Source organism: Rana temporaria, chromosome 5, assembly GCF_905171775.1.
Source record: "Rana temporaria chromosome 5, aRanTem1.1, whole genome shotgun sequence".
Lineage (NCBI taxonomy): Eukaryota > Metazoa > Chordata > Amphibia > Anura > Ranidae > Rana > Rana temporaria.
Window position 1 is genome coordinate 393285237 of NC_053493.1, and position 27367 is coordinate 393312603.

General features: G+C 44.5%; 1 protein-coding gene and 1 long non-coding RNA gene across 5 annotated transcripts; one reads left to right on the top strand and one right to left on the bottom strand.

The window, feature by feature from the left end:
* Positions 1–7561: 7561 nt before the first annotated feature.
* On the top strand, positions 7562–15228 carry LOC120941517. Of its 4 annotated transcripts, XR_005749553.1 has the most exons (7): positions 7562–7944; positions 8034–8141; positions 8536–8693; positions 11478–11600; positions 12050–12121; positions 13038–13144; positions 14904–15228. It is a non-coding gene; the product is annotated as an uncharacterized LOC120941517 (long non-coding RNA). The 4 variants fall into 4 exon arrangements; XR_005749552.1 differs by having other exon boundaries at positions 7563–8141; XR_005749555.1 differs by lacking the exon at positions 12050–12121 and having other exon boundaries at positions 7562–8141.
* On the bottom strand, positions 10473–15686 carry LOC120941516. Its single transcript, XM_040354951.1, has 5 exons — positions 15300–15686; positions 14898–15067; positions 14695–14763; positions 13051–13110; positions 10473–11141 (listed from the first exon to the last, which is right to left on the bottom strand). Exons 1-5 carry the CDS (start codon positions 15539–15541, stop codon positions 10765–10767), a joined length of 918 nt encoding a protein of 305 aa, XP_040210885.1. The 5' UTR covers positions 15542–15686; the 3' UTR covers positions 10473–10764.
* Between the last annotated feature and the right edge of the window lie 11681 nt (positions 15687–27367).

The window sequence follows — 27367 nt, forward strand, 5'->3', positions numbered from 1 at the left end:
ATTACTCCAGGCAGCGGGTGTGGGAGGCGTTGTCTAGTTACGAGCAAAGTTTTCTCGCTGAGAACAAGGGGCCAGATTCACAAAGGGGATACGACGGTGTATCTCCTGATACGCCGTCATATCCCTGTTTCTATCTATGCGACTGATTCATAGAATCAGTTACGCATAGATATCCATAAGATCCGACAGGTGTAATAGTTTTACACTGTCGGATCTTAGGATGCAGTACCGCGGCCGCCGCTGGGGGGAGTTTGCGTCGTAAACCAGCGTCGGGTATGCAAATTAGCAGTTACGGCGATCCACGACGGATTTTCGCGTTCGCTACTTCGCCGCTAGTCTAGTTTCCCGTCGCAAATTTAGTCGTCGTTTTGGGTGCCCAACTTTAGTCAGCAATCGCATTGCTGTCCAAAGTATGGCCGTCGTTCCCGCATCGAAATAAAAAATTTAACGTCGTTTGCGTAACACGTCCGGGAATACAGAAGTACGCTACGTGCGTCGCCGTTTGAAAAAATGATGTCACGGCGCGCAAAGCACGACGGGAATTGCGAAACAGAGCATGCGCAGTCGGTCCGGCGCGGGAGTGCGCCTAATTTAAATGGCACACGCCCATTTGAATTGGCCCGCCTTGCGCCGGAGGCCGCCGGCGTAGTTTTCATCGCAAGTGCTTTGTGAATCAGGCACTTGCGATGAAAACTTGCGGCGGTGTAACATATCTACGATACGTTACGCCGCCGCGATTCTACGTGAATCTGGCCCATGGTTTCCTGCAGAAAGGTTTTCATAAACTTATGTAGATCTGGATTAGAATAAAGCCCTAAAAGGCAAGGTTAAAAGAAAGGGGGGTGAATGGCAAATGTATGCTTGTGCCACATCCAGTATATATGAGAAAAGAAAAAGGGGGTTCCCCTGGGTGGACTTTTAAGGCACTAATAGTATTCCAAAATATACAGGATATTGAGAGTAAAAAAAATATTTATTCACAATTGTACATATTTATATAAAAAAAATTAAATATAGAATTAAAATATACAGTTCCAATGATTGTCACCATATAAGTATATACATGAAGAACCTTCTTCTTTACATCCGACGCGTTTCGGGGTAACCTTCTTCAGGGATGTGTAGAGAAGGATAATTAGTTCATCTAAGCATAAAAATACATAAAGTTAATTACATGCATTTAGAACATTATTAAATATATACAAAAAGTTTTCTTTATATGTGATGTATATACATGTAATCATTCACTTACATATTATAAAGGATGATGAATATGTCATTGGATACGATTTTTTAAAAGAATTTAAAATAAAAACAGCACGCTGGGTTCAATCAATGAGGTTGCCAGTCAAACAAGAAATGGGTATCAGGATTTCTCTTATTGTCCATGGACGGACACAGCTCCTAAAATCTTGACAAGTGGGTTATGTTCCCGGTTTACAGGAGAGGACTAGGCAGAAACATGTTAGATAATTAAATACGTTACATTAACAGAGTTGAACAGCCCCGCCCAGGGGGCGGTCCCTCCAGACATAACCCTCCTCACTGCAGCATGCAGCCTCAGTTTAGTTCTGCCTAGCAAGGAGAAGGACGTATGGCTCCCTTTGGGCCCAGCGCCCTGAGGAGAAATGTTTTTTTTTTAACTTTTTCTTGAAGAATCTTCTTTCAGCTGTCGGCTGAGAGACAGGTGGGATAATATAGATCCTTGTAGTCTACTCAGTCCGACCAGCAAGCGTGGGCACACCTTTGCAAAGAGGCTGGGTCTGCCATACCCCATGACTCCAGGGGTGGCCGGTGAGCTTTGCTCCGAGGTCCACATATGACTGGGAGCGGTGGTGTTGTCTCACTCACAGTGGACCGGGCCGACAGCTACCTCCATTGCGGTTGTAGTTCTGTCAGGAATACGTCAGCAAGTCCTCGCTCGGACGGGTAGTACTAATATGTAACTTTTAGGTAGGTGGCAGTAGTTGAATAAAGGTCGTGTGGATACTTCTCCTCAGCGGCCAATCAGGAGGGTTGATCGCCTCGCTGTGCATGCTGGGGAGGGGTATTTATGGGGATGCTGGGGAGGGGTATTTAGGGGGAAGACGCCATTGGTTGAGGGTCGTCGTCGCCGCCTTCCACCTGGGCAGTCGTCCCACCACCCCCGTGTGTGGCTCTCCTGGCCGGGGTGTGTGTGTGTTGCAGTGTTCCTGGCTCCGGGACCACATTGGTTCGGAGCATTAATCTACCTCGTAGACTCAGTAGGCAGACTGAGTTTACAATTTGCAAGTGGTCCTGTGCTGTCCGCCCAAAGTGGGAGGAAGCCGATCAATGAAGAACCTGTCTGGGGAACACCGAGCACGAGGCTGGTGTTACAGGAGAGGCCTATTTGTAGACATGTGCAGTTTTTTAAGTTACGAATACGTTTTCCGTTATTTTTCGTTATTTTCGTTGATTCGGTAACCAACGAATGAACGAACGGCTTAGCTAAAATTATAACGAATAACGATATTTCCCTAGTTAACGAATATGGAAAACAACGAATATACGAAACTGTTAAATGTAAAAAAGCAGAAACAACGAAAGAAAAAATGAACGAAAACACAGAATTAACGAAAACACCGAACACCCCCCATAAAATCATAATTACGAAAAAATAAACGAAAATGCAAACTTACTATTACTAATAGTCGAATAACGAAATGAAAACAACTAAAATGCCGAACAAAGAATAAAATACGAAAATCGAATCTAACGAAAAATAACTTACGAATCTTCGTAAAACGTAAATGAAAACAACGAATTTTAATAAATAAGGTAATTTCAGTTTCGTTTCTCCTAAAATACTTCTGGACATTGACCAATAGCCACTAAGCCCTGTCCCTTCCCCTGAAGAGGTTTGTTCCTTCCCCCAATGAGCTTCTTTCTCATTATCTAGTGGCTCCTTGACCTTGTGTCTTTTTCTAGGCTAGACTGCATTTCATTCCATCCAGAGTCCAGATAGGGTGTCTTTGGGTAGGTTGCACCGGTTTTGTGGATCTTAGAGCTAATTTGTAGTTGTTATAGAGAACTTCTTAAGCATACTCTAGATTCTCATTCCTAGATTTGTAATTGTAAATATCTCTGACATATTTTAGTTTTCTCCTACGTCAGACTGCATTCTAGACAGGGTGTGTGTGGTGTTGGATTTGTGACTCAGTGACTCACTCATTGGTGACACTTAGAAATTATACATTTATACTTATTATGCAGTGCTCACTGATTACTATTCATTTTTTCTCATATTTTCTGCAGTTATTTTTTCCCCTTTTGTGAGACAGTGTAGGACTGTGTTTTATTATCTTGCCTATATATTTTTTTTACTTTAGCATAGCCACCAGTGCCATTATAGTCTAGTACTAGGCCAGCCCAGGCAGCAGCCAGTACTCTACTAAGATATAAATGGTGGTGGTAGAAGTTGATTAGTAGAGCTTTGTTGCATTTTAATCCTGACCAATTGTGTAAGGCCTGATAAATCAACAATCATACTCCGTCCTCAATACCTTTATTTTTCAGAATACATTATCATTTGTATTTTTTTCTGAAAAAAAACACAATAATAATATTTCTAATATAAAAATTTTTTGTACTTTTCCCACTTATTCTCACATTCTCACCATGAGGAAAGCAACAGAGGAAAAAGTTGAGTGTGACACAGCAACAACAACTTCTGAATATAGGCCAACTGTAACCCCAGATGTTTTTTACAAGACATGCCGGTCACGGGCAGTTCCTGCAAAGGTTGTTGCTAGTGTCCATAATTTTAGGCAGCCAAAACTTGAAATTTTACAGCTTGAGGAGGAGCAAATTGCTCAGCCTCCAGATGTAAAAACAGCACACAATATATTGGAAACAGATAATAGCAGCATCTTTTTTCATTCTCATAGTTCAGTATCTAATCCTAATCCAAGTAGGCACCTGGCAGAACAGGATGCTGCTAAAGTAGAATTACCTGAGAGTCTGACCCTTGAAGGCCTTGACCTTGAAGGAATTGATTTAGATTTTAATATAGAGGATAATGCACAACTTGTAAACCAAATTCATGAGGATATTATATCTATGAGTCCTTACTCCTCTGCCCCTGAGTCCCCTCTGTTATTTCCCGACTCCTCACCTTCAAAAAAAAAATTGCCTGCACCATTACAAACCTCTTCAGGCTTAGTTGTTTTGCCTAAATGTCTTTCATATCCAAGTAGTGCAACTGCCACCATTGTTAGTCCACCAAATTCCTCCAAAGACACGGAAGCTGCACATACCCATCAGCCAGAGGCAATTGTAAAACAATCCTCACCGGCCACTGGGAACCGCAGATCAAAAATATGGGAACATTTTGTTACTGTTGGTGACGGGCGCATGGTGAAATGCAAATTATGTGGCAGGGAAGTGAGCCGTGGGAGAGACATAGCCCATTTAACCAATGCCGGGATGAATTACCATTTCCGTGCACACCATACACCGGTGCTGCTGAGAGAAGAAAGTGGAGTTGCAGCTCCACCTAGTAAAAAGAGAGGAAGCAGCAACACTACTGCTGCCATTAACCCCAAAAGGCTCAACAAGGGGCAGGAAGATGAAGGGACTTCTTGTGTAGTTGACACATGTCGCCCCATTCCTTTACAGCAGCCCACGCTGCAACAATTTCCCAGTTTCCAATCAAGGGGTATGTCTCGTCAACAGTCCCTTAAAATCACCCGTCTGATAGGGGAACTTATAGCAGTTGGGGGAGCACCCTTTAATATAGTTGAAGGACATACATTTAAAAACCTCATGAAGGTGGTTGCACCTCACTATGTTCTCCCCTGCCGTACTACCTTTAGTAGGAAAATTGTACCCTCTTTATATAATTCCTGTGTTGGATTACTGAAAGAGGAGCTGGGCAGAGCAGCTGGCCAGTCTGTCCATTTTACTACAGACTTGTGGAGCGCTCCCAGTGGGCAACATGCCTTTTTGTCATTGACGGCTCACTGGTGGCAGCCCAAGGAGTCACAACCAAACAAACCAAAAGCAGGAATGAGAAGCACAGGTGCTAAGGCAGCAGAACCTCCTGAGCATGGGCAACGCACATTCTTGTTGCATGCTGAAGTCATGGACGACCAGCACACTGCTGTAAATATTTTACGTGCACTTCAGAAAATGGTGGCGCAGTGGCTTGGGGAGGAGTCAGGCACACGGGCAAAGATGGGCTTTATAGTCACTGATGCTGCAGCAAACATGCTCAAGGCAGTGCGAGATGGCAGATTTGTTGGCATTCGTTGCTCTGCACACGCCCTGCATCTCGTTGTGAAGTCTGCTTTGGACGATGAAAGTGAAACATCAAAATTGTCTGCTATCTTAGACAGTTGTAGAAAAATAGCAGCCCATTTTCATCGTAGTGTGAAAGACAGTCACATACTCAGACTTGAGCAGAGTAAGGCTTGCGTTCCACAGCACCGCTTGAAGGTAGATGTAGCCACCCGTTGGAACTCCACTTTGGAGATGCTCGAACGTATCATGGAACAGCAAAAGCCAATACACGCCATGTCAAATGAACATGTTATTGGTGTAGCAAGGCCAATAAGCAGGGAGGAGTGGAAAATAATTAGTCAGGTGGTGGCTGTGCTTAGCCACTTCCGAGATGTAACAGAAAAATTGAGCCTAGAGAATGCAAGTCTGGCTCAAGTAATCCCTCTCTACATCTATCTTATCACTAAGATGGATGGCTTTCTAAACAAAAGCGAGCCCTTGCCTGGCGGCATAGTTCAAGATGTAGCTGCAATTATAAAGAGACTGAGGGGACAATTGAATAGAAGGATGAACGAGCTCATAGAGGCATGCCCTGAGCTAATGCTTGCCTCTATGTGCGATCCACGCATTAAAGGAAAAATGGCAATAATTCAGAGTTCCCTTACCACCTATAGGGATCTATTAATTCAGAGGGTTTTTGACAGTCACCGAAAATTGTTTAGGCCGGCAGAGGGTGAAGAGGAAGAAGATCAGGAGGAGCCTGATAGTGACATTGTGCCACCATCACCTACTGTTATTAGTACAACCACTGCTGAGCATTCCACTAGAAGACCTGACGTTTGGAGTTTGGCATTACATACTTTAGTTGGACCCACAAAAATGCCCACCATGAAAAGAAGCATTGTGTCAGATCATGTTAAATTATACTTGTCTGAACCCCATTTGGCCTCCACTACAGATCCATTAGAGTATTGGGATGAGAAAAGGGGTATTTGGCCTGCTCTTTCTGTGGTGGCACAAGAGCTACTTTCTTGCCCCCCGACCTCTGTGCAAAGTGAGCGTGTATTTTCTATCACAGGAAATATTCTGTGCCCACAGAGGTCCCAGCTGGCCCCACAGCTGATGGAGCAGATGGCATTTCTGAAAGTCAATCTTCCAAAGCTGGGCTACCCAGAACTAAGCTTTACAACAGAATAATTCTAATTATACTACTTCTTAAGTTCTTATGTTTATCAAATCGATAAAGATATTGTTAATAATTTACCTGTTCCAAGTATAGATGGCGATGCCAAAAAATAAATACAACAAAACCAAATATAGTGCATGTCATGATATACTGTATGTACCAAAAGTAATGTTACATGAATACAATATACGATAAAGTATCAATCACAATGTAGATACAGCAAGCATGAGAAGCTGTGATCAGCCACAGTCTATATAATTCAAAGATTTATTTTTTGTTGGGTGGGCAACATTGATTACCTCAACATTTTATTTACTATTTTTTTTTATAATTTCCTGACCCCAGGCCCCCCCCCAAATAATTCAGAGGTTGTAAACATGAAAAAAGAGTTTATACTGTAAGGGTGATCCTAGCTTGTTAGGCTCTCAATCTCTAACTTTGAGATTTTAGCTTTTGAAATACAAATATTTAATAATGTGGTTGCAAGCCCACTTTAAATAAAATACAAAAATAAAATACGTGCAAGACAAAGGCAAATACCTGCATACTATATCATAATGAGCTAGTATGCATAGCATACTAGCTCATTATGTAATACCACTGATCGGCGAAAACCTCGCTGCGGTGGCCGACACAACGGCTGGCGACATGTAATCCCGCTGTTAAACGTGCAGGTTTAGCGTCTCTGGGCAATCACAGCGCAAAACCCGGAAGTAACTCCGGGCCTACATGCTGCTGCCCGATGATGTGTCGGCCACTGCAGCGGGGGCTTTGATCGCAGGTGAGTATTACATAATCAGCTTCTATGCTATGCACGCAGGTCTGCCAGTCCTGGCATGACCACCTTAAGAAAATGCACGATCGTTCTAAATTATCCCCTAAACCATGAATGGAGGTATTTCAAGCACCTACATACAGGTAAGCATTAATATAGTCTTCCAGGTAGCTAAAAGTACTATATATTTATTCATTTCTGTTGATATATCTATTTTGAATCCTGACATGCACTATGTTTGTTTTTGTTGATTTTATTATTTCCCATCACATCTTACAACTTGCAAACGTTTGAATTGAAGTAGATCTATGCATAAGGGTAATAATAATAATAATAATAATAATAATAATAATAATAATAATTAATAAATAATAATAGTTTTTGTTTACATTCACAAATCCAATATCTACTACCACCGTTTGCAAGAATGTTATCAACCCAAGCTGGGGTTAGTTTGTTTATTTTTCATTCGTTTTTGGAGTAATGTTTTGACTCCTTGGCTCTGAAATTAAGCCACAAAAAAAAAAAGCTACCATTCCATAAAGAAACCTACTCCACAATTCCACGGCTCGCAATACTCCCACAAACACTGGGGCTCTCCTCCTACTGTGCTCTTGCTGCAGTGCAGACTGCTGCCACCTGCCCTCAAAGAAGAAATATTACAGTTCACGTTTGGAAGACATCTCACCACACTATGGATTTAATCCTGGTTAAGTATGTTGCCTGTGGCACCCTTAAACACGTGAGTGGCTTATCAATTTTCCCCTACTCACCTTCCATCATTCCATTAATTATTTCTTCTAATTTATATCCCTCTCTCTTTTTTTGCAGTTGCAATTTACTGACGTCATGTCTCACATGCATGCCTAACATTGGACCTGGATGTGGATGAGGAGGAAGCAAATAGAAAAACACATGAGGTTTTTTCAGCACTTCATAGTAAGTATTAAGACTAAGAGTAAACCCCACTTAGGATGTTATAATGATATACTTGTATGACTTTTTTTTTTAAATAAATCACATTTATTTGTCATTGTGTGTGAGTGAGTATGGGGTTAGTCTGTGTGTTTAAGGGTCAATGTGAGTATGTCTGTGTTTTTCTGTGATTAAGTGTCTGGGTCAGTCTGGCTTTGTTTACAAGGCACTTCATTTATTGGCCAGTGTGTCTGTCAGTTAAAGTGTGTGTCGTCTTTATGGGTCAGTGTGTGTCACTGTGTATATGTATATTTTAAGTGGGTGTGAGTAAGTATATTGGTGTGTGTCATGGAATGCATAATGTGCAAAAATGTTATTTTGATGTATATATGGAATACAGTTGTGTTACTTATTTTAGGTTTTTTGACATCGAAATAATTTCTTCTATGCCATTGTCAGTGTATCACCTCCACACTTCCCAGAGCTACAAATCTAAACTCATGCTTTATCTTGGCCCTGGTATTTTGATTCCATTCTGACCACCAGGGATCTGAATGCTGCTCAGCTCCATGCAAGGTAAGAACAGGGAGACTGGGAACTGTATTATCTTTTGGAATAGTGATTAAAATTCCATTGCAGCGAAAGCAGATATTTTCTCATTAGTTTACCGATCGGCAGGGATGGACTGGCCATTGGGACTACAGGGAGTTTCCCGGTGGACCGATGGCTCAGTGGGCCGGCTTCAGTGACAGCAGACCGCCGCCCCCCTCAGCTCCTCTGTCTCTCCCTACCCACAGCGCTCACCTGGGGGGGAACAAAGAAGCAGAGGGAGGACCAGAGGAGCAAGGGGGGACGACAGAGGAGCATGGGGGAGGGGACGGACAGCTGATTTAACAGCTATGGCCTGGGAGTTTCTCACTTCTGCCTAATCTTGTCCCATAAGGGGGGGGGCACCAAACTGATTCTTTGCCCCGGGTGAAATAATGTCTAGCTTCCCCAGTGGTACTGCCTAATAAAGTAGAACGGCTAGGGGCTAGTGAAGGGGGAGAGGGGGCTTGGGTGGCCGGGGGGGGGGGGGTTGCGGGAGTTGTCCTGTCAAAGTGGGCCAGTCTGGATGAAGTCCAGGGCCAAATTTTTGTCCCAGTCCATCCCTGCCGATCGGGTACATTCTCTGCCTAACTCAGCTCTGCTGCATACCATTTGAAGATACAAAATTGCAAAATGCCTCCACGTGTCTTTACAAGATGTGATAGTGGGATACATGTTTTTCCCTAATGTCTACTTATATTGTCCTCCGCTACCTCCCTAGCCCCTCGGTCTATAATTTTTCACCCTGGCTATCTTATTCCAGTATCCACACTCCCACTGCTGTTAGTATCCCCCCCCCCCTGCTTCCTGTGTTGTTTTACTGTCCAGTGTCCACTAACAGTGGGGAAACATTAAAATATAAATGAATAGTTTAAGGTAGACTGTGTGGGCCAGATTCACATAGAAGAGCGGCGGCGTAACGTATCATAGATACGTTACACCGCCGCAATTTTTCATCGCAAGTACTTGCACTTGCGATGCAAACCTACGCCGGCGGCCTCCGGCGCAAGGCGGGACAATTTAAATGGGCGTGTGCCATTTAAATTAGGCGCGCTCCCGCGCCGGACCTACCGCGCATGCTCCGTTTCCGAACTCCCGTCGTGCATTGCGCGCCGTGACGTAATTTTTTCGAACGGCGACGCGCGTAGCGTAATTCCGTATTACTGGACGGCTTACGCAAACGACGTTATTTTTAAAATTTCAACTCGGGAACGACGGCCATACTTTTAGACAGCAATACGCTTGCTGACTAAAGTTAGGGCACCAAAAAAAAAAGACTAACTTTGCGACGTGAAACTGTGGGAATGGAGTTGGGTGTATAGGATTTTACTGTGTTTTTTATTTTTGTTTTTTTATTTTTTGTGGTTGAACTGGATGGACTTGTGTCTTTTTTCAACCTGACTAACTATGTAACTATGTAACTATGTAACGCGAAAAACCGCCGTCGATCGCCGTAACTCCTAATTTGCATACCCGGCGCTGGTTTACGACGCAAACTCCCCCCCAGCGGCGGCCGCGGTATTGCATCTTAAGATCCGACAGTGTAAAACAATTACAGCTGTCGGATCTTATGGCTATCTATAGCATAGATAGAACAACAGATACAACGGCGAATCAGCAGATACGCCGTCGTATCTACTCTGTGAATCTGGCCCTTAGAGTTTGAAGTTCGGAATAAAATACTATTGTGTGTGGGAAATGAATACATAATAATTTAGCAGATAATGTGATGATGTATATAAATAAATAATAATAATAATAATAATATTAGACCAAAAATAGTTTTATATTCACAAAAAAAAAAATATTTTCATAGAAATTACAAACACACATGCTGGGTAGGTGTAACTTGGCAGCATAAGAAAACGTTTCTACCAAAATCAAGGAACAGTAAAAAGATCGATTCTGCATAATAATTTGCGATGAGATGGGCAGAGGAAGGTCTAGCCTTCATTTTTCAAAACGTCTTTGTTGGTTATATGTTCATCGTAGCTCCCAGGCATTGGAGCAATGTGTCTGGAAATATCTTCAAGTAAACAAAATATACTCTGTCCAATGCCTAATTGTGTTGTTGGCTTGCCCGGGCCAAAATTATTTCAAAACTCTCAGTTTGCTGCCTGCTCAACTGATGGGTAAGCCGGGTAAGCCTTTTGACCTTTCGTTGTAGTTTTCGGTTGTCACACCTTAATTCTATAAGCTCCCTCAGAATGATCTCCTGCACAGTTGGGAAAGGCGGTACAGCAGTAGGTGGCATCAGGGCATGGGGTGGCTGAATGAATGAACCTTGTCCTCTGTGCTCCTCCTCTGGGCCGGGGGAGAAATCAGGAGTCTGGGGAATGATAGGGGTAATCTCTGGCTGAATCTCCAGCCTCTCCAAAAGAAGAACAGGAGAGTGCGGGCTGCACTGTACTCTCCTCTCAGGGTGGTATTGCTGATCTGAAATAGATAAGATAGGCAAAGTTTGATGAATGATGAAAGCGTTCATAGTAATGAATTTATTCAGATTAGACTTTTATGTAGTAGTAATATTGAATAATGGAGCAAATGAAAGATTGAGTTGGGGAGGGGGGATAAGTTGTATTAATGATTGAGAGAAAACAAAAAATCAATTTAAACTTATTTAGGTAAATCTACACATTGCATTTATATCCTAAAGTTAAAAAAATTTAAAAGGTTATTTAATAAAATAACCTTTATAGAAGTAAATAAATACAATATAAAAATTGCAGAAACAGAAAATGCCTTAAACAGAAAATCTTTTTTCTTTATTAGATAACATATTTATCAGCATATGACACGCACATTTAACTCCTGAAAAGCTTTCTGTTAAAGACGGAAGAAAGAGTGAAGATAATGTTGAAGATAAAGTTCTTAAAGGGTCCCAGTAGGTTGCAGGTAAAAAGGGCATATGTCTTCTAAATTTATTATCGTAGTATTTTTGATATCCTACTGCAAAAACCTTTGTAGCGCTTTTATACCCACTAAAAGATAAAAAAATACCTGTAAAGCAAAGGCATAATGAGCTAGTATGCACAGCATACTAGCTCATTATGAGCTAATAACCTTGTAAGTAATTTAGTGTGCCGTGCTAGGTTTGCAGGGCGAATATCTTCTAAACCATACAGGTTATAGAGATATTATGTATAGATATTATAGGCTTAACGGTAGTTTAAAAAAAAAGCGCAAAAGAGCTGTTGAACACCTTTCAATAAGGGCTACTAAATTCAAAATCATTAAAAGAACCAAAGGCAGAAAAAAAATTTCAACACGGTGGAGTTCAGCAAAAAATCTTTGTGATAGGAATGAATCTCTGACATCACAGCCACTCTCATTTATTTCCACAGTTTGCGCAGTCCTCCTTGATATATCAATCCCCCTTCAAATCACAGTGTCCCTTTCACAGTCACGTTCTAAAGGTATGAGGTGTCATTTTTGTACGAATTTTTAAATTGAACTTTTAGGTGTATTACATGAAAATGCCTATGTGTAAATAGGGTACATGATGATAATGGAGTTAGTGCTGTGTCCTGTTTCTTCCCAGATCATGCACTTACCCTGAGGAGGAGCAATGGTCCTGCCAGAAGCCGATGCTGGAGGGTCTTGAATGCAGCTTTCTGTTAAAGACGGAAGAAAGAGTGAAGATAATGTTGAAGATAAAGTTCTTAAAGGGTCCCAGTAGGTTGCAGGTAAAAAGGGCATATGTCTTCTAAATTTATTATCGTAGTATTTTTGATATCCTACTGCAAAAACCTTTGTAGCGCTTTTATACCCACTAAAAGATAAAAAAATACCTGTAAAGCAAAGGCATAATGAGCTAGTATGCACAGCATACTAGCTCATTATGAGCTAATAACCTTGTAAGTAATTTAGTGTGCCGTGCTAGGTTTGCAGGGCGAATATCTTCTAAACCATACAGGTTATAGAGATATTATGTATAGATATTATAGGCTTAACGGTAGTTTAAAAAAAAAGCGCAAAAGAGCTGTTGAACACCTTTCAATAAGGGCTACTAAATTCAAAATCATTAAAAGAACCAAAGGCAGAAAAAAAATTTCAACACGGTGGAGTTCAGCAAAAAATCTTTGTGATAGGAATGAATCTCTGACATCACAGCCACTCTCATTTATTTCCACAGTTTGCGCAGTCCTCCTTGATATATCAATCCCCCTTCAAATCACAGTGTCCCTTTCACTTTCACGTTCTAAAGGTATGAGGTGTCATTTTTGTACGAATTTTTAAATTGAACTTTTAGGTGTATTACATGAAAATGCCTATGTGTAAATAGGGTACATGATGATAATGGAGTTAGTGCTGTGTCCTGTTTCTTCCCAGATCATGCACTTACCCTGAGGAGGAGCAATGGTCCTGCCAGAAGCCGATGCTGGAGGGTCTTGAATGCAGCTTTCTGTTAAAGACGGAAGAAAGAGTGAAGAGTCAAGGTAATGTTCATGAAAAAGTCAACAGCTGTATTTACAATTTTTGCCTGAGATATGTCGTATAACTACAATATTTTCTACTATGAAATCAAATATTCAACCAAAAATGGACTGAGGAAATGTAAAATATAATCAGAAGTTGCTGATGTGTTAAAACAGATGTTACATTTCTGGCAATTTTTAAGATTAACAAAATATATGTAAAATATGCTATCAAGTATCTACATATCATTTACTACAACCCCCATATACATAGTACCAGGGCTAAATTAGCTACTAGCCAGGCCTCAAGGGTTACTAGCCAACAGTTAGTTGCCACACCCAACCCTTAGCTTGCCCCACCCCTAATTCAACCCCTAAACACGCCCTCATAAATTATCTCATTAAATGACACAAAATTGTTTTATGCAGAATAAAATATTAAAAAAAAATATTAACACCAACTTTATCCAAAACCACCAATGAAGCCTGCCTGTGCCCACCTATGTAGCCTGTGCCCACCAATGCACCCTGTGCCCACCATGCAGCCTACATGTGCTGCAGGTAAAGAGCGATAAACGCTTTCATTTCAATTGATGTTTTCCCGCTACTAAACAGCCCTGCCCCATGGCCAGGAAACTTTAATTTACAGATCGCCCGTCCTGGGATTGGACAGGATAAAAGTCCCGGAGGAGGGGATGTATGTGGCAGCAAGCGGCGGGGAACACGGCAATGTCAAATCAAAGCTGTTATCGATGTGTTCTCCTCTCTCTTCCCCCCCTGTGATCGATGAGAGAAGGACTCCCTTTCAAACTATGCTGTTGGCGGAGCTCTCACCCCTTTCTCGGCATCCCTCAAAATCTAGTCACAAAATGAAAGCAGGCAAGTTTGAATTTGGAAGGGTGCATACATACTACTACTATACCCACCTTTTGATTTAAAAATCACATTTCTTACATCAGCTTCCTCAGAAGCTGATGTAACCTTCAGAACCTTCAGAACCTGATCAGAACCTTCACATGACAGTTTCCCCTTCACAATTATGTTCTGATCTGAACCCCCTTCACAGTGGTAAATTTCACCCACCTTCACAGCACATGTGAACAGCTGTGTTCTCTGTCCCACCCTGCAACTTGACCCACCTTCACCTAACAGCCCCACGCAGCTCTGCCCCCGTCACAATTCAGCATCCACAGCTCTGACCTTGCTACCTTGCTTGGGCACACAGAACCGTAGACACAATAAATACTATAGTGGGTGGAGCAGAAGTTGCTGAAGTTATCCAGCATAATGTTGTTTGTTAGGGCCGCATAGCAACCAACCAATCACCTGCTGGTTAATTTTAAAAAGTTCTCTTCAGCTGCTCTATTGCTGCCCACTATTTTGCATTGCTATTTTTTCGGCTCACTGTGCATAACGAGCCTTCTGCTCTCGACTGTGATAGTGAAAGCTGAGTAGCCAGGGAGACAGAAACGGCACCTAATTGTCTCAACTGTGACGGTCTGCATGGCACAGTGACTTGGTCCAAGTAGTAAATAGCAGTTCATTAGATATCCTTTGTGTTGGGTACTCACCACCAGAATGTTGTTGATAGGATGTACTTGGAGTTGGAGCTGATCCTTCCAAGGATGATGTTTCTTGATCTGGAAAACATGAATGTAAAAAAATAAAAATAAAAGTCATACATGTGTAGTCATCATAAACAATAAGATAGCTTTACAAATATATTATAACTGCAATATATATAAATTATAATGATATATTTAATTTTCCTCACCACCAGCTCTATGATTTTGACCCCTGCTGCTGAATCCAGGGACATCCTCTGCCAGAAGGACATCTCTTAGCTCCGCCTCCCACTCTCGCAACTTGATAGGCTTTCCTCGGTTTTGTCCTAGTCGAAGCCTCTGCATCTTCTTTGTAACCGTTGCCCGACAATCATAGAACCTGCAAATGTACATAAACATTACAATTACATTAATAAAAAAACAAATACTTAGATTAATGTTTTTTGAAAACCACATTTCTTTTCACATTGTGATGGTTATATGTATACTGTTCAGCATGTGGCTGTGACAAATAAATTTTTTGGTTACGTTGAACTGTTACTTTTTTGTTATTGACTACAAAACTGTGTATTTTTTACACAAGAGTGAAAGAATATTTTAATATTAATTACCTGTGTCTGACGCCATTGGTGGGCCTGTGAAACTTGGAGACCGCATTCACGGAGTCCCGGACTCGTTCCCAGGCTGCTGACTTCTCAGATGCTGGCACGGATTGGCAGAAGAGTGTCACTTTTTCTTTTGATACTGCAGCAACCAATGCAGCATTCTCCTCTTTGGTATATATGGGTCCCCTTGATTTCTGTCTCTTGGTTCGCTTGTTCTGCTGCACATCTGAGTCCGCACTATCTGACATAGGAGGGGCCACATGTCTCCTTTCTTTGCCATGCTCCCGCTCCACTACACCTCCACATTCCCTTCCATGCCTCGGCTTCACTCCACACCAATCCTCCCCTCCCCGCCTCCTCTCCCCTCCATGCCTTTCCTCCACTACCCTCCTCTCCTCCCTTTCACGCCTCTTCTCTCCTCCACGCCTTTCCTCCACTACCCTCCTCTCCTCCCTTTCACGCCTCCTCTCTCCTCCACGCCTTTCCTCCACTACGCTCCTCTCCTCCACTCCACTACTCTCCTCCACGCCACTCCTCTCTTCCCCTCCATGCCTCCTCTTCTCTCCATGCCTCCTCTTCTCTCCATGCCTCCTCTTCCCTCCATGCCTACTCTCCCCTCCATGCCTCTCCTCGACTCTACTCCTCTCCTCTCCTCCACACCTGTCCTCCACTCCACTCCTCTCTTCCCCTCCACGCCTCCTCTTCCCTCCATGCCTCTTCTCCCCTCCATGCCTCTCCTCCACCACACTCATCTCATCTGCTCCACACCTCTCCTCCACTTCACTCTCAGTCACACCAACAAGTCTCACATCAACACACTGACTAACACCAACATTCTCACTCTCAGTCTCAACACTCACATGTCCATTCTCACTCCTATACATGATTTTAATTGCCCAAAAGATAGCAAACCAGTGAAACCACCACACAAAAACAAGTCGAAATTCGACAAGCCCACCTCTGCCCTGCTCTCTGTTCCTCCCTCGCCAAACCACGCACTCATACACCGTCTCAAAATGGAGTCCAGGGGCGGAGGCTATAAGCCGCGCATCGAAAACGAAAGTAAAGTATGACATTTTCGAATGGTTAAGATTTGCTGCGATGTACTTACGAAAGTACGAATGATTTACAACACACATTAGCAGCGTTAGCGGAGCAATTCTGACACATTGCGTAAAATAACGAATTAAGGCCCGATTACAAATTTACTCAAACAATCTTACGAAAGTAATAATCAGTCAGTATCAGTAAGACCGTCAAGTAGTCTATCGCAGCCAAGTTAGATTTACAAAATTACAATGAGTAGTGTGTTGAATCAACGTAAAATGTATTTTAACTGAATTACGAATGCACTAAGATCTACTAAAGCACGTTTTTACAATCGAATGAAACAAGACACGAAAATACGAATGATGATAAAACAACGAAGATCTATTTCCTACGAAAATACGAATGCGGCACGATGGTAAATATAATGTAAATACGAATCTAAAAAAACGAAAAATATACCAACGTAAAAACGAATAAACAAATAAATTCATTCAAAAAATACGAACGAAGCAGAATACAAAACATAACGAAAATACGAATCTCGATTCAACGAAAAATAAACTAACAAAAAAAAACGGAAACGGAAAAAAGAGTGTTACGAAAATACTAAAGAGTACGAATACGATAACTAACGTCTTACGAAATTACGACTCGTTACGAATCACGATAAACGAACAGAAACGAAACAGAAATAAACGAAAATTTTTGCTGTGCACATGTCTACCTATTTGCTCATCGAAGGACACTTCGTATCTGAGAGACTGGACGATGGTCGCCTATCAGTTTTCTGATGTAATTAAAGCTGTTTGATGGAGATCCGGGTGCTGAGTTCGGTTGAGAAGGATTTTGGACCGAGATTGTCTCCACCTTTAGGAGGGTCTGTGGCAGAGACTTCAACCTAAAGTTTCCAAGTGACACTCTGGCTGCTAGGCTGGTGAGAGAGGCCCATCCAGGTGCACTATTCCTAGGGTTGCCACATTTTCTTCAAGTCAAACCCAAACACTTTAGCGGCGCACAGTAATTTAGTTTTATAGTATAAACTATACATATATTTTGCTATTAAATAACATTTCTAATCATATGAAGTTAATAACAAGAGTCCCCATGGCTCCACAGAGTCCCCGTTTTACTTCTGAATCCATGGAGTCCCCCTTTACATCTGGGTCCACAGAGTCCCCCTTTACATCTGAATCCACAGAGTCCCCCTTTACATCTGAATCCACAGAGTCCCCCTTTTCATCTGGATCCACAAAGTCCCCTTTTACATCTGAATCCATAGAGTCCCCTTTTACATCTGAATCCACAGAGTCCCATTTTACATCTGACCTCGCAGAGTTCCCTTTCACTGTAAGGGGGGGGACTCTGCAGACTCTGATGTAAGGGAGAACTCTGGGGACTCTGACATAGGGATGCTCTTGGAACCCTGATTTAAGGGGGGACACTGAGAACTCTGATGTACGCAGAGGACTCTGATGTAAAGGGAAACACTGTGGCCTTTGGTGTAAAGGGGAACTCTGATGTAAGGGGTGCTCTGAGAACCCTAATTTGCCTTATTGTACTTACTCAGAGGCAGGAGAGAGAAGGGGTGTGTTTGGGGGGGGCGGGGTTTGTTAATGTTGGCTTTAAGCAGTGTGAAAGAGCAACAGACACTCTCAGCTTAGACAACTGCAGCCAACAACCCTGTTGGGAAACCATAGTCCAATCTAAATTATGTGTCTGGGTTTCAGGCAGTCTGAAACCCGGACACATGATTCCAAACCCGAACTGTCCGTGTGAATCCTGGACAGGTGGCAACCCTAACTATACCTACTCTGGCTAGAGTGGCGAAGAAGTTTATATTTGGAAGCAGGACTGTTTCCCGTACCAATTAACCCTGAATCTGCCATTTCCATTTCTTCTATCCCTTCACCTATTTCTACTTCTATGGTTTTTACCCGGCTGGGTAATAAAAGCACAGAAAAGACACCTGTCGTGTGGACATTGACTTTATTACAGCTCTCATCCAGAGCCCTAGACTGCAGGGATACAGAGGTAACGTGCCACCCAAATCAAACCAGCAGCTCCTTCAGGGGTAGTGCTACATACAGGATTAGCTCTCTTTGAAACTTTTCTTTGTTTTAACTTTTTACTCTTTAGTGTTGATAGTATTTCAGTGATTCTACAGCCATGACTGAGAACCTGTTGCTTAACCGCTTGCCGACCGCTGCACGAGATCTAATGCTCCCTGTCATCGGGAGAAGTGATGAATGTCATGTCACTTGTAGCTCAGCCCCCCCCCCACAGTTAGAATCACTCCCTAGGACACACTTAAACCCTTCCTCGCCCCCAAGTGGTTAACCCCTTCCCTGCCAGTGTCATTTACACAGGGCCGGCGCTAGCAATAGGCGAGTCAGGCGGCTGCCTAGAGCGCCAGGGTTGGGAGAGCGGCAAAATCCGGATCCTCAGCTGGGGATTCGGATTTTTTAAATACCCGCAGGGCCGGCCGGCGTCACCATCCATAAACCAGCATAGGCGTCTTATTGTGCCAGGCTGGGGGGCGATAAAATGCGCCTGTTAGGAGTCAAGACATCCCAGCGTTCTGTGCAAAAACAGTTGGCTCTCTCCGTCCCCGTTCTGTCAGCCTGCTTTCTCCGGGACCAATCTGTCCCCAGCCTGTAGTGCCGCCCTAGCAGCATCAATAAGAGCAGGGGAGAGCGTCGGGACAAGGAGCAGCCCGGAAGTGCTGCATTAACATAGAGTCGGCTGGCGCGGGTGAGATGGAACTGGGATCCCTGCCTATGCTTGCCGTGATTGTCTCCCCCCCCCCCCTCCTCCTCCTGGATCGTCAGAGATCTGCTGTGGGAGAACAGGCAGCATCAGCGTCATGCTCCTCGAGGTGAGAAAAACAGGCGGCATTCTCAGCTGAATAAAAAAAGAAAACTTTCACTCTGTTGTCTGCATTGCATTGTGTACACAGGGGGACAGATGTGCGGCGGAGGAACTGATTTGGGGGGGGGGGATGGTACAGTGGAGAACAGAGGTGCAGGGAATATAGTGGAGAACAAGTATGGGGGGGTAATACTGTGTGGAACAGAGGGGGGGGGGGTGATACTGTGTGGAACAGAGGGGGGGGGTGATACTGTGTGGAACAGAGGGGGGGGGGTGATACTGTGTGGAACAGAGGGGGGGGTGATACTGTGTGCAACAGAGGTGCGGGGGGTGATACTGTGTGGAACAGAGGTGGGGGGGGTGATACTGTGTGGAACAGAGGGGGGGGGGGGGGGATACTGTGTGGAACAGAGGTGCAGGGGTGATACTGTGTGGAACAGAGGTGCGGGGGTGATACTGTGTGGAACAGAGGTGGGGGGGTGATACTGTGTGGAACAGAGGTGGGGGGGGGGGGGGGTGATACTGTGTGGAACAGAGGTGCAGGGGTGATACTGTGTGGAACAGAGGTGCGGGGGTGATACTGTGTGGAACAGAGGTGGGGGGGGTGATACTGTGTGGAACAGAGGTGGGGGGGGGGGTGATACTGTGTGGAACAGAGGTGGGGGGGGGGGTGATACTGTGTGGAACAGAGGTGGGGGGGGGGTGATACTGTGTGGAACAGAGGTGGGGGGGTGATACTGTGTGGAACAGAGGTGCGGGGGGTGATACTGTGTGGAACAGAGGTGGGGGGGGGATACTGTGGGGAACAGAGGTGGGGGGGGGGATACTGTGTGGAACAGAGGTGGGGGGGTGATACTGTGTGGAACAGAGGTGGGGGGGTGATACTGTGTGGAACAGAGGTGGGGGGGGGGGGGTGATACTGTGTGGAACAGAGGTGCAGGGGTGATACTGTGTGGAACAGAGGTGCGGGGGTGATACTGTGTGGAACAGAGGTGGGGGGGGGTGATACTGTGTGGAACAGAGGTGGGGGGGGGGGGTGATACTGTGTGGAACAGAGGTGGGGGGGGGGGTGATACTGTGTGGAACAGAGGTGGGGGGGGGTGATACTGTGTGGAACAGAGGTGGGGGGTGATACTGTGTGGAACAGAGGTGCGGGGGGTGATACTGTGGGGAACAGAGGTGGGGGGGGGGATACTGTGGGGAACAGAGGTGGGGGGGGGGATACTGTGTGGAACAGAGGGGGGGGGGGGGGGGTGATACTGGGTTGATACAGGTGTGCGGGGGGGGGGGGGTGATACTGTGGGGAACAGAGGTGCGGGGGGGGGGATAGTGTGTGGAACAGAGGTGTGGGGGGGACAGGCATTCAGGGTGGTGCAATGATGAAAATGTGTGAAGAGGACTACAGTGATGAAGCAATTGGGATGATCTGAGGCAGCCATTCTCAACCAGGGTTTTGTGGAACCCTGGGGTTCCTTGAGCTGTGGCTGATGAACCACATTTTTGATGGTGCCTTCATTCAAGGTTCAGCATCACTTAGCAAAGCCAGCAGCATGACAACAAATATCTTTAGTTGTCTTTAAGAGTGGCATTCTGAGCACCACTTTAAGTGGGACATTCTTCCACCAGTATAAGGACCATTGTTCCTATTGCCCCCTAATGAACTGGTTTTTAGTAAGGGTTCCCTGAAAATCATTTTTGGGGTTCCTCTAGGCTAGGGTTAAAAGGTTGAGAGAGCCTGATCTGAGGTGTGAAAATACAGGAATTGGGGTGATCTGAACTGTGGAGGTTCAAGTTCACCTTTGTAAAAAAATAATAAATGCAGATCTTTTTGTAGCTAAAAAAAATGTGCATTTATTTTAATTTTACTAGGAGGCTGTAAAGCATTGTCTGTGTATCTGTCTGCTCATACAGACAGGCAGGTACACAGTTAGCCTGTCCATATACTACCCATTTACTACCCTAGCCTGTCCATATACTGCCCTAGCCTGCCCCTATACTACCCTAGCCTGCCCCTATACTACCCTAGCCTGTCCATATACTACCCTAGCCTGCCCCTATACTACCCTAGCCTGCCTCTATACTACCCTAGCCTGCCCCTATACTACCCAAGCCTGCCCCTATACTACCCTAGCCTGTCCCTATACTACCCTAGCCTGTCCATATACTGCCCTAGCCTGCCCCTCTACTACCCTAGCCTGTCCATATACTGCCCTATACTGTCTTTAGGCTGGGTCCAGAGGCACAGGTGTGAGCCTGTGGACCATGGCTGAAAAAAATAGGTGGAGAGGCGCCGCAAAAATCTCCACCCCCTCCATCGTATACATGTACAGGACAAAGGGGGTGGAGTCAGGGGCGGGACCAATGGGGGCGGCAAAATGAGGTTTCGCCTAGGGTGTCAAAAATCCTTGCACCAGCCCTGCATTTACACCATAATCAGTGTATTTTTATAGCACTGATGGCTGTATAAATGACAATGGTCCCAAAATAGCGTGAAAGGTGTCCGATGTGTCCGCCATAATGTCGCAGTCATGATAAAAATCGCAGATTGCCGCCATTACTAATAAAAAAAATTATAAAAAAATTCCATAAATCTATCCCCTTTTTTTGTGGACGCTATACATTTTTGAGCCAAGGCAGAAAAACATGTGAGCGGAGCTGAATGGGCATGCACCCGAAACTGAAGAAATATTCCCTCCGCTCCGACCAGCACATGATCGTCAGAAAGGGGCACAGATAATGGAAAAAAATACATACAGTACTAGATTCTTCACTGTCTCCGGTGAAGCATACTAGCGCATTATGCCTTTCTCTTGCATTGTTTTATTTTTTCCCGTTTTTTTTGGGGGGGGGGGTTTACTTCCTCTTTAACCACTTAAGCCCCGGACCAATATGCTGCTAAATGCCCAAAGGCGTTTTTACAATTCAGCACTGCGTCGCTTTAACAGACAATTGCGCAGTCGTGCGACGTGGCTCCCTAACAAAATTGGCGTCCTTTTTTCCTCACAAATAAAGCTTTCTTTTGGTGGTATTTGATTACCTCTGCGTTTTTTATTTTTTGCGCTATAAACAAAAATAGAGTGACAATTTTGAAAAAAATTCTATATTTTTTACTTTTTGCTGTAATAAATATTCTCCAAAAACATATATAAAAATGTTTTCCCCTCAGTTTAGGCCGATACACATTCTTCTACCTATTTTTGGTAAAAAAAATTGCAATAAGCGTTTATCGATTGGTTTGCGCAAAATTTATAGCGTTTACAAAAGAGGGGATAGTTTTATTTTTATTTTTTTACTACTAATGGCGGCGATCAGCGATTTTTTTTTGTGACTGCGACATTATGGCGGACACTTCGAACAATTTTGACACATTTTTGGGACCATTGTCATTTTCACAGCAAAAAATGCATTTAAATTGCATTGTTTATTGTGAAAATGACAGTTGCAGTTTGGGAGTTAACCACAGGGGGCGCTGTAGGAGTTAGGGTTCACCTAGTGTGTGTTTACAACTGTAGGGGGGTGTGGCTGTAGGTCTGACATCATCGATCGAGTCTCCCTATAAAAGGGATCAGCCACAGTGAAGCACGGGGAAGCCATGTTTACATACGGCTCTCCCCGTTCTTTATTTCCAGGGAGCGATCGCGACCGGGTTGGCTATTAACGAATAGCCGCACCGTCGTCCCGGATCGCTCCCCTCGGGAATCCAACCGCCGCATGTAGCGGGGGGGTCCCGATCGGACCCCCGACCCGCGGAAAGGCGGGGACGTACCATATGCCCATATGCCTGTACGTGCCATTCTGTGGACGTACATATACATGCAGCGGTCGGCAAGTGGTTAAAGTAAACTGGCCCTTTCTTTAGAAAGTTTGTAGACCCCTGGTCTACATCTATGGCAAGTGTATTATTCAACTTTGGTCAAATCTGCACATTCAGCTGGCAGTACAGCCACCACACATGACCCATTTAAGTAAATAGAGTCACCCGACAACCGCTATGCAACCACCTGTAATGCACGCGGCTGTGGCCTTTAAATTATTTTATTGTTTTGTGTGAATAAAGTTAACAGTAACTGAGGTTCATTGACTTCTGGGGACCAGATTTGGTTTATAATGTGATGTTTTACTGATGTTGGTAATTTTTTTTATTTATAACTTAACCACTTAAGGACCGCCTCCAGCAGATATACGTTGGCAGAATGGCACGGCTGGGCACAAGCACGTACCTGTACGTCCTCTTTAAGTTAAGGTGACCAGATTTTTTAAATGAAATCCGGGGACATATTTTTTCTTTACTAGTAATGGCAACAATCAGCGACTCTCTGCCCGTCGCCGCCCGCCTCACAGCCTCTCAAGTCTTACTCTTCGGGCCCTGGCTACTACTGGATGGGGAGCGGAGGAAGATCACTCCGCCAGGGAAGGCAAGGAGATCGGCAGGTCTCTGGCCAGGATTTGAGCCAAGGCAGAAGAACATGCAAGCAAAGCTGAATGGGCATGCGCCCGAAACTGAAGAAATATTCCCTCCGCTCCGACCAGCACATGATAAGGGGCACAGATAATGGGAAAAATACAACCCCCCCGTTCTAGTAGGCACGGTGGAGCGGGGGGTGTAATTAAAATTTTTGTATTTTAATTCTGCACTGATTGTCTTTGAAATTGCCCCTGCCCCCCTATTAAATCCAATCTGGGGACAAAACCAGGCACAGACTTGGTCCGGGGACAGTGCCCTCAATCAGGGGACTGTTCCCTGAAACTGGGGATGTCTGGTCACCCTACTTTAAGTGCCCAGCCGTGGGTCTCGGGCGCACGCCTGCGACCCAGTCTGAAGCTCCGTGACCGCGGCCGCGGACCCGATCACCGCTGGAGTCCCGCGATCGGTCCCCGGAGCTGAAGAACGGGCAGAGCTGTGTGTAAACACAGCTTCCCCGTTCTTCACTGTGGCGCTGTCAGTAGGGTGACCACATTTCCAAACTACCATACCAAACATCCTCCCTTCCCAAAAATCAGCTTGTGCTGTAACGAATCACAGCACAGTGATTGGACACGAGGCGGGATTTATGATTTCTCCAATCACAAGCAGAGGGCAGGGATTGCGCTCCTCCAGGAATTCCTGGCCAGGACAAGTACTGTCAGTGAGTAAAGCGGTGATGTAGTGGCCTTTTTTGGGGGCATCAGTTTCATTCCGGGACACTGTATTGTCCTGGAATTAAGATGCCCGGGACACACCTGCAAAATGTGGGACTGTCCCGGGCAATTCGGGACACGTGGTCACCCTAGCTGTCAGGCCCTGTACACACGATCAATCCAAACTGATGAAAACAGACTGAAGTTGAGTTTCATCAGTTCACCGATGAAGCAGACTGATGGTCTGATGTGCCTACACACCATCAGTTCAAAAAACGATCGAGTCCAATGCGGTGATGTAAAACACACGACGTGCTGAAAAAAACGAAGTTCAATGCTTCCAAGCATGCATCGACTTGATTCTGAGCATGCGCGGGTTTTGAACTGATGCTTTTGCGTACAAACCATCGGTTTTGACTGATCGGTCAGGCGTCCATCAGTCCGATTTTAAAGCAAGTTCTAAAACTTTGGTCTGAAGGACAAAAGTCCGATGGGGCATACACACGGTAGGTTTGGACTGATGAAACTGAACTTCAGTCCGTTTTCATCAGTTTGGACTGATCGTGTGTACAGGGCCTCATTGATCATGTGTTCCCTGATATAGGGAAACACGATCAATGACGTCCAGCCCCACCCCCCTACAGTTAGAAACACAGATGAGGTCACACGTAACCCCTTCAGCGCCCCCTAGTGGTTAACTCCTAAACTGCAATTGTCATTTTCACAGTAAACAATGCATTTTTAATGCATTTTTTGCTGTGAAAATGACAATGGTCCCAAAAATGTGTCAAAATTGTCCGATGTGTCGCAGTCACAAAAAAAAAACGCTGATCGCCGCCATTAGTAGTAAAAAAAAAAAAAAAAATGCAATAAAACGATCCCCTATTTTGTAAACGCTATAAATTTTTCGCAAACAAATCGATAAACGCTTATTGCGATTTTTTTTACCAAAAATAGGTAGAAAAATACGTATCGGCCTAAACTGAGGAAAACTATTTTTTTTATATATTTTTGGGGGATATTTATTATAGCAAAAAGTAAAAAATATTGCATTTTTTTCAAAACTGTCGCTCTATTTTTGTTTATAGCGCAAAGAATAAAAACCGCAGAGGTCATCAAATACCACCAAAAGAAAGCTCTATTTGTGGGAAAAAAAGGACGTCAATTTTGTTTGGGAGCCACTTTGCACGACCGCGCAATTGTCAGTTAAAGCGACGCAGTGCCGAATCGCGATAACTGGCCAGGTCCTTTACCTGCCTAAAGGTCCGGGTCTTAAGTGGTTAATGATGTATACAGTGCTTCACATTTAACCAGTTAATAACCACCCTATAGACGATATACGTCTACAAGGCGGTTGCTTAACTCTGGGAGGACGTCCATGGACGTCCTCCCAGAATCCCGCTCCCGCGCGCCCTCTGTGGAGCGCACACGGGAATGTCCGTGACCTCCGGACCCGGCGCATCACGGATCACAGTAAATCGCCGCTGATAGTGGCGGTTTACCACGTGAGCGCTCCGTCCAATGACGGAGCGATCACTTGTAAACAAACCTCCCTCCCCTCTCTGTACCTCTCACACTGTACCAAACAGTACAGTGTGAGGGGAGATGGGAGAGAGCGGATGCAGCACGAGTGCTGTGGGCTGGATCTGTGACAACTGCAGTCACAGATCCAGCCATCCATCCCTGCCCCATACTAAGACTACTCTGCAATACCCCACAATACTCTGCAATACCCCACAATACTCTGCAATACCCCACACTACTCTGCAATACCCCACAATACTCTGCAATACCCCACACTTCTCTGCAACACCCCACAATACTCTGCAATACCCCACAATACTCTGCAATACCCCACACTACTCTGCAATACCCCACAATACTCTGCAATACCCAACACTACTCTGCAATACCCCACAATACTCTGCAATACCCCACAATACTCTGCAATACCCCACACTACTCTGCAATACCCCACAATACCCTGCAACGTCGCCTATGGGGATTTTTAAGTAGCAAAGTTTGGCGCCATTCCACGAGCATGTGCAATTTTGAAGGGTGACATGTTGGGTATCTATTTACTCGGCGTAACTTCATCTTTCACATTTATGCAAAAGAATGAAGAAAAAATACTACATTTGCTAAATTTTATAACAGAAACAAAGAAAAATTCTTTTTTTTACAGAATTTTCAGTCTTTTTTCTCTTATAGCGCAAAAAATAAAAAACCCAACGGTGATTAAATACCACCAAAAGAAAGCTCTATTTGTGTGAAAAAAAGGACGAAAATTTCATTTGGGTACAATGTTGTATGACTAAGTAATTGCCATTCAAATTGTGAGAGCACCGAAAGCTGAAAATTGGTCTGGTTATTAAGTGGGTTTACGTGCCTGGTGGTCAAGTGGTTAACTAGAAACCACCAGCAGCCAAAATGATTTTTTCTGCCAGCATGGCCACCTCAGACTCCAATACTGCACCTGCACCATGTATTTTACATGTGTGGAGGTGCCATTCAGAATTTTTTCACAGAACAGTGTGTTTTCACTGCGGGTAGTTGTGGTAGGGTTGCCACCTGTCCGGGATTCACCTGGACAGTTTGGGTTTTGAATCATGTGTTCAGGTTTCAGGCGGGCTGAAACCCAGACACATTATTCAGACCAGGCTGTCTGGTGGCAGGTTTGGCATCACTGGGATGCAGGGTGATGATGTCAGCAATAACAATTAGGCCAGAATCACTGTTAGCTTCGGCACGCTATACGCACCACATTACTACTCCCCTTGAGGCACTCAAAGGCATACCTCCCAACATTTAAAAAGTTCACTGCGGGACAGTTGTTGAGCGGGGGGAGGGGGGGATCAAAGTTGTTGAGCGGGGGCGGGGAATCGAAGTTGTTGAGCGGGGGGAGAACGAAGTTGCCGAGCGAGGGGGGGGGGGGTCGAAGTTGTTGAGCAGGGGGGGATGGATGCCTCTCACCTTTGCACAGAATGTCTCCTCCCTCAGCAGTCATCGTCGCGCCGCTACGGTTCCTCCTCCAGCAG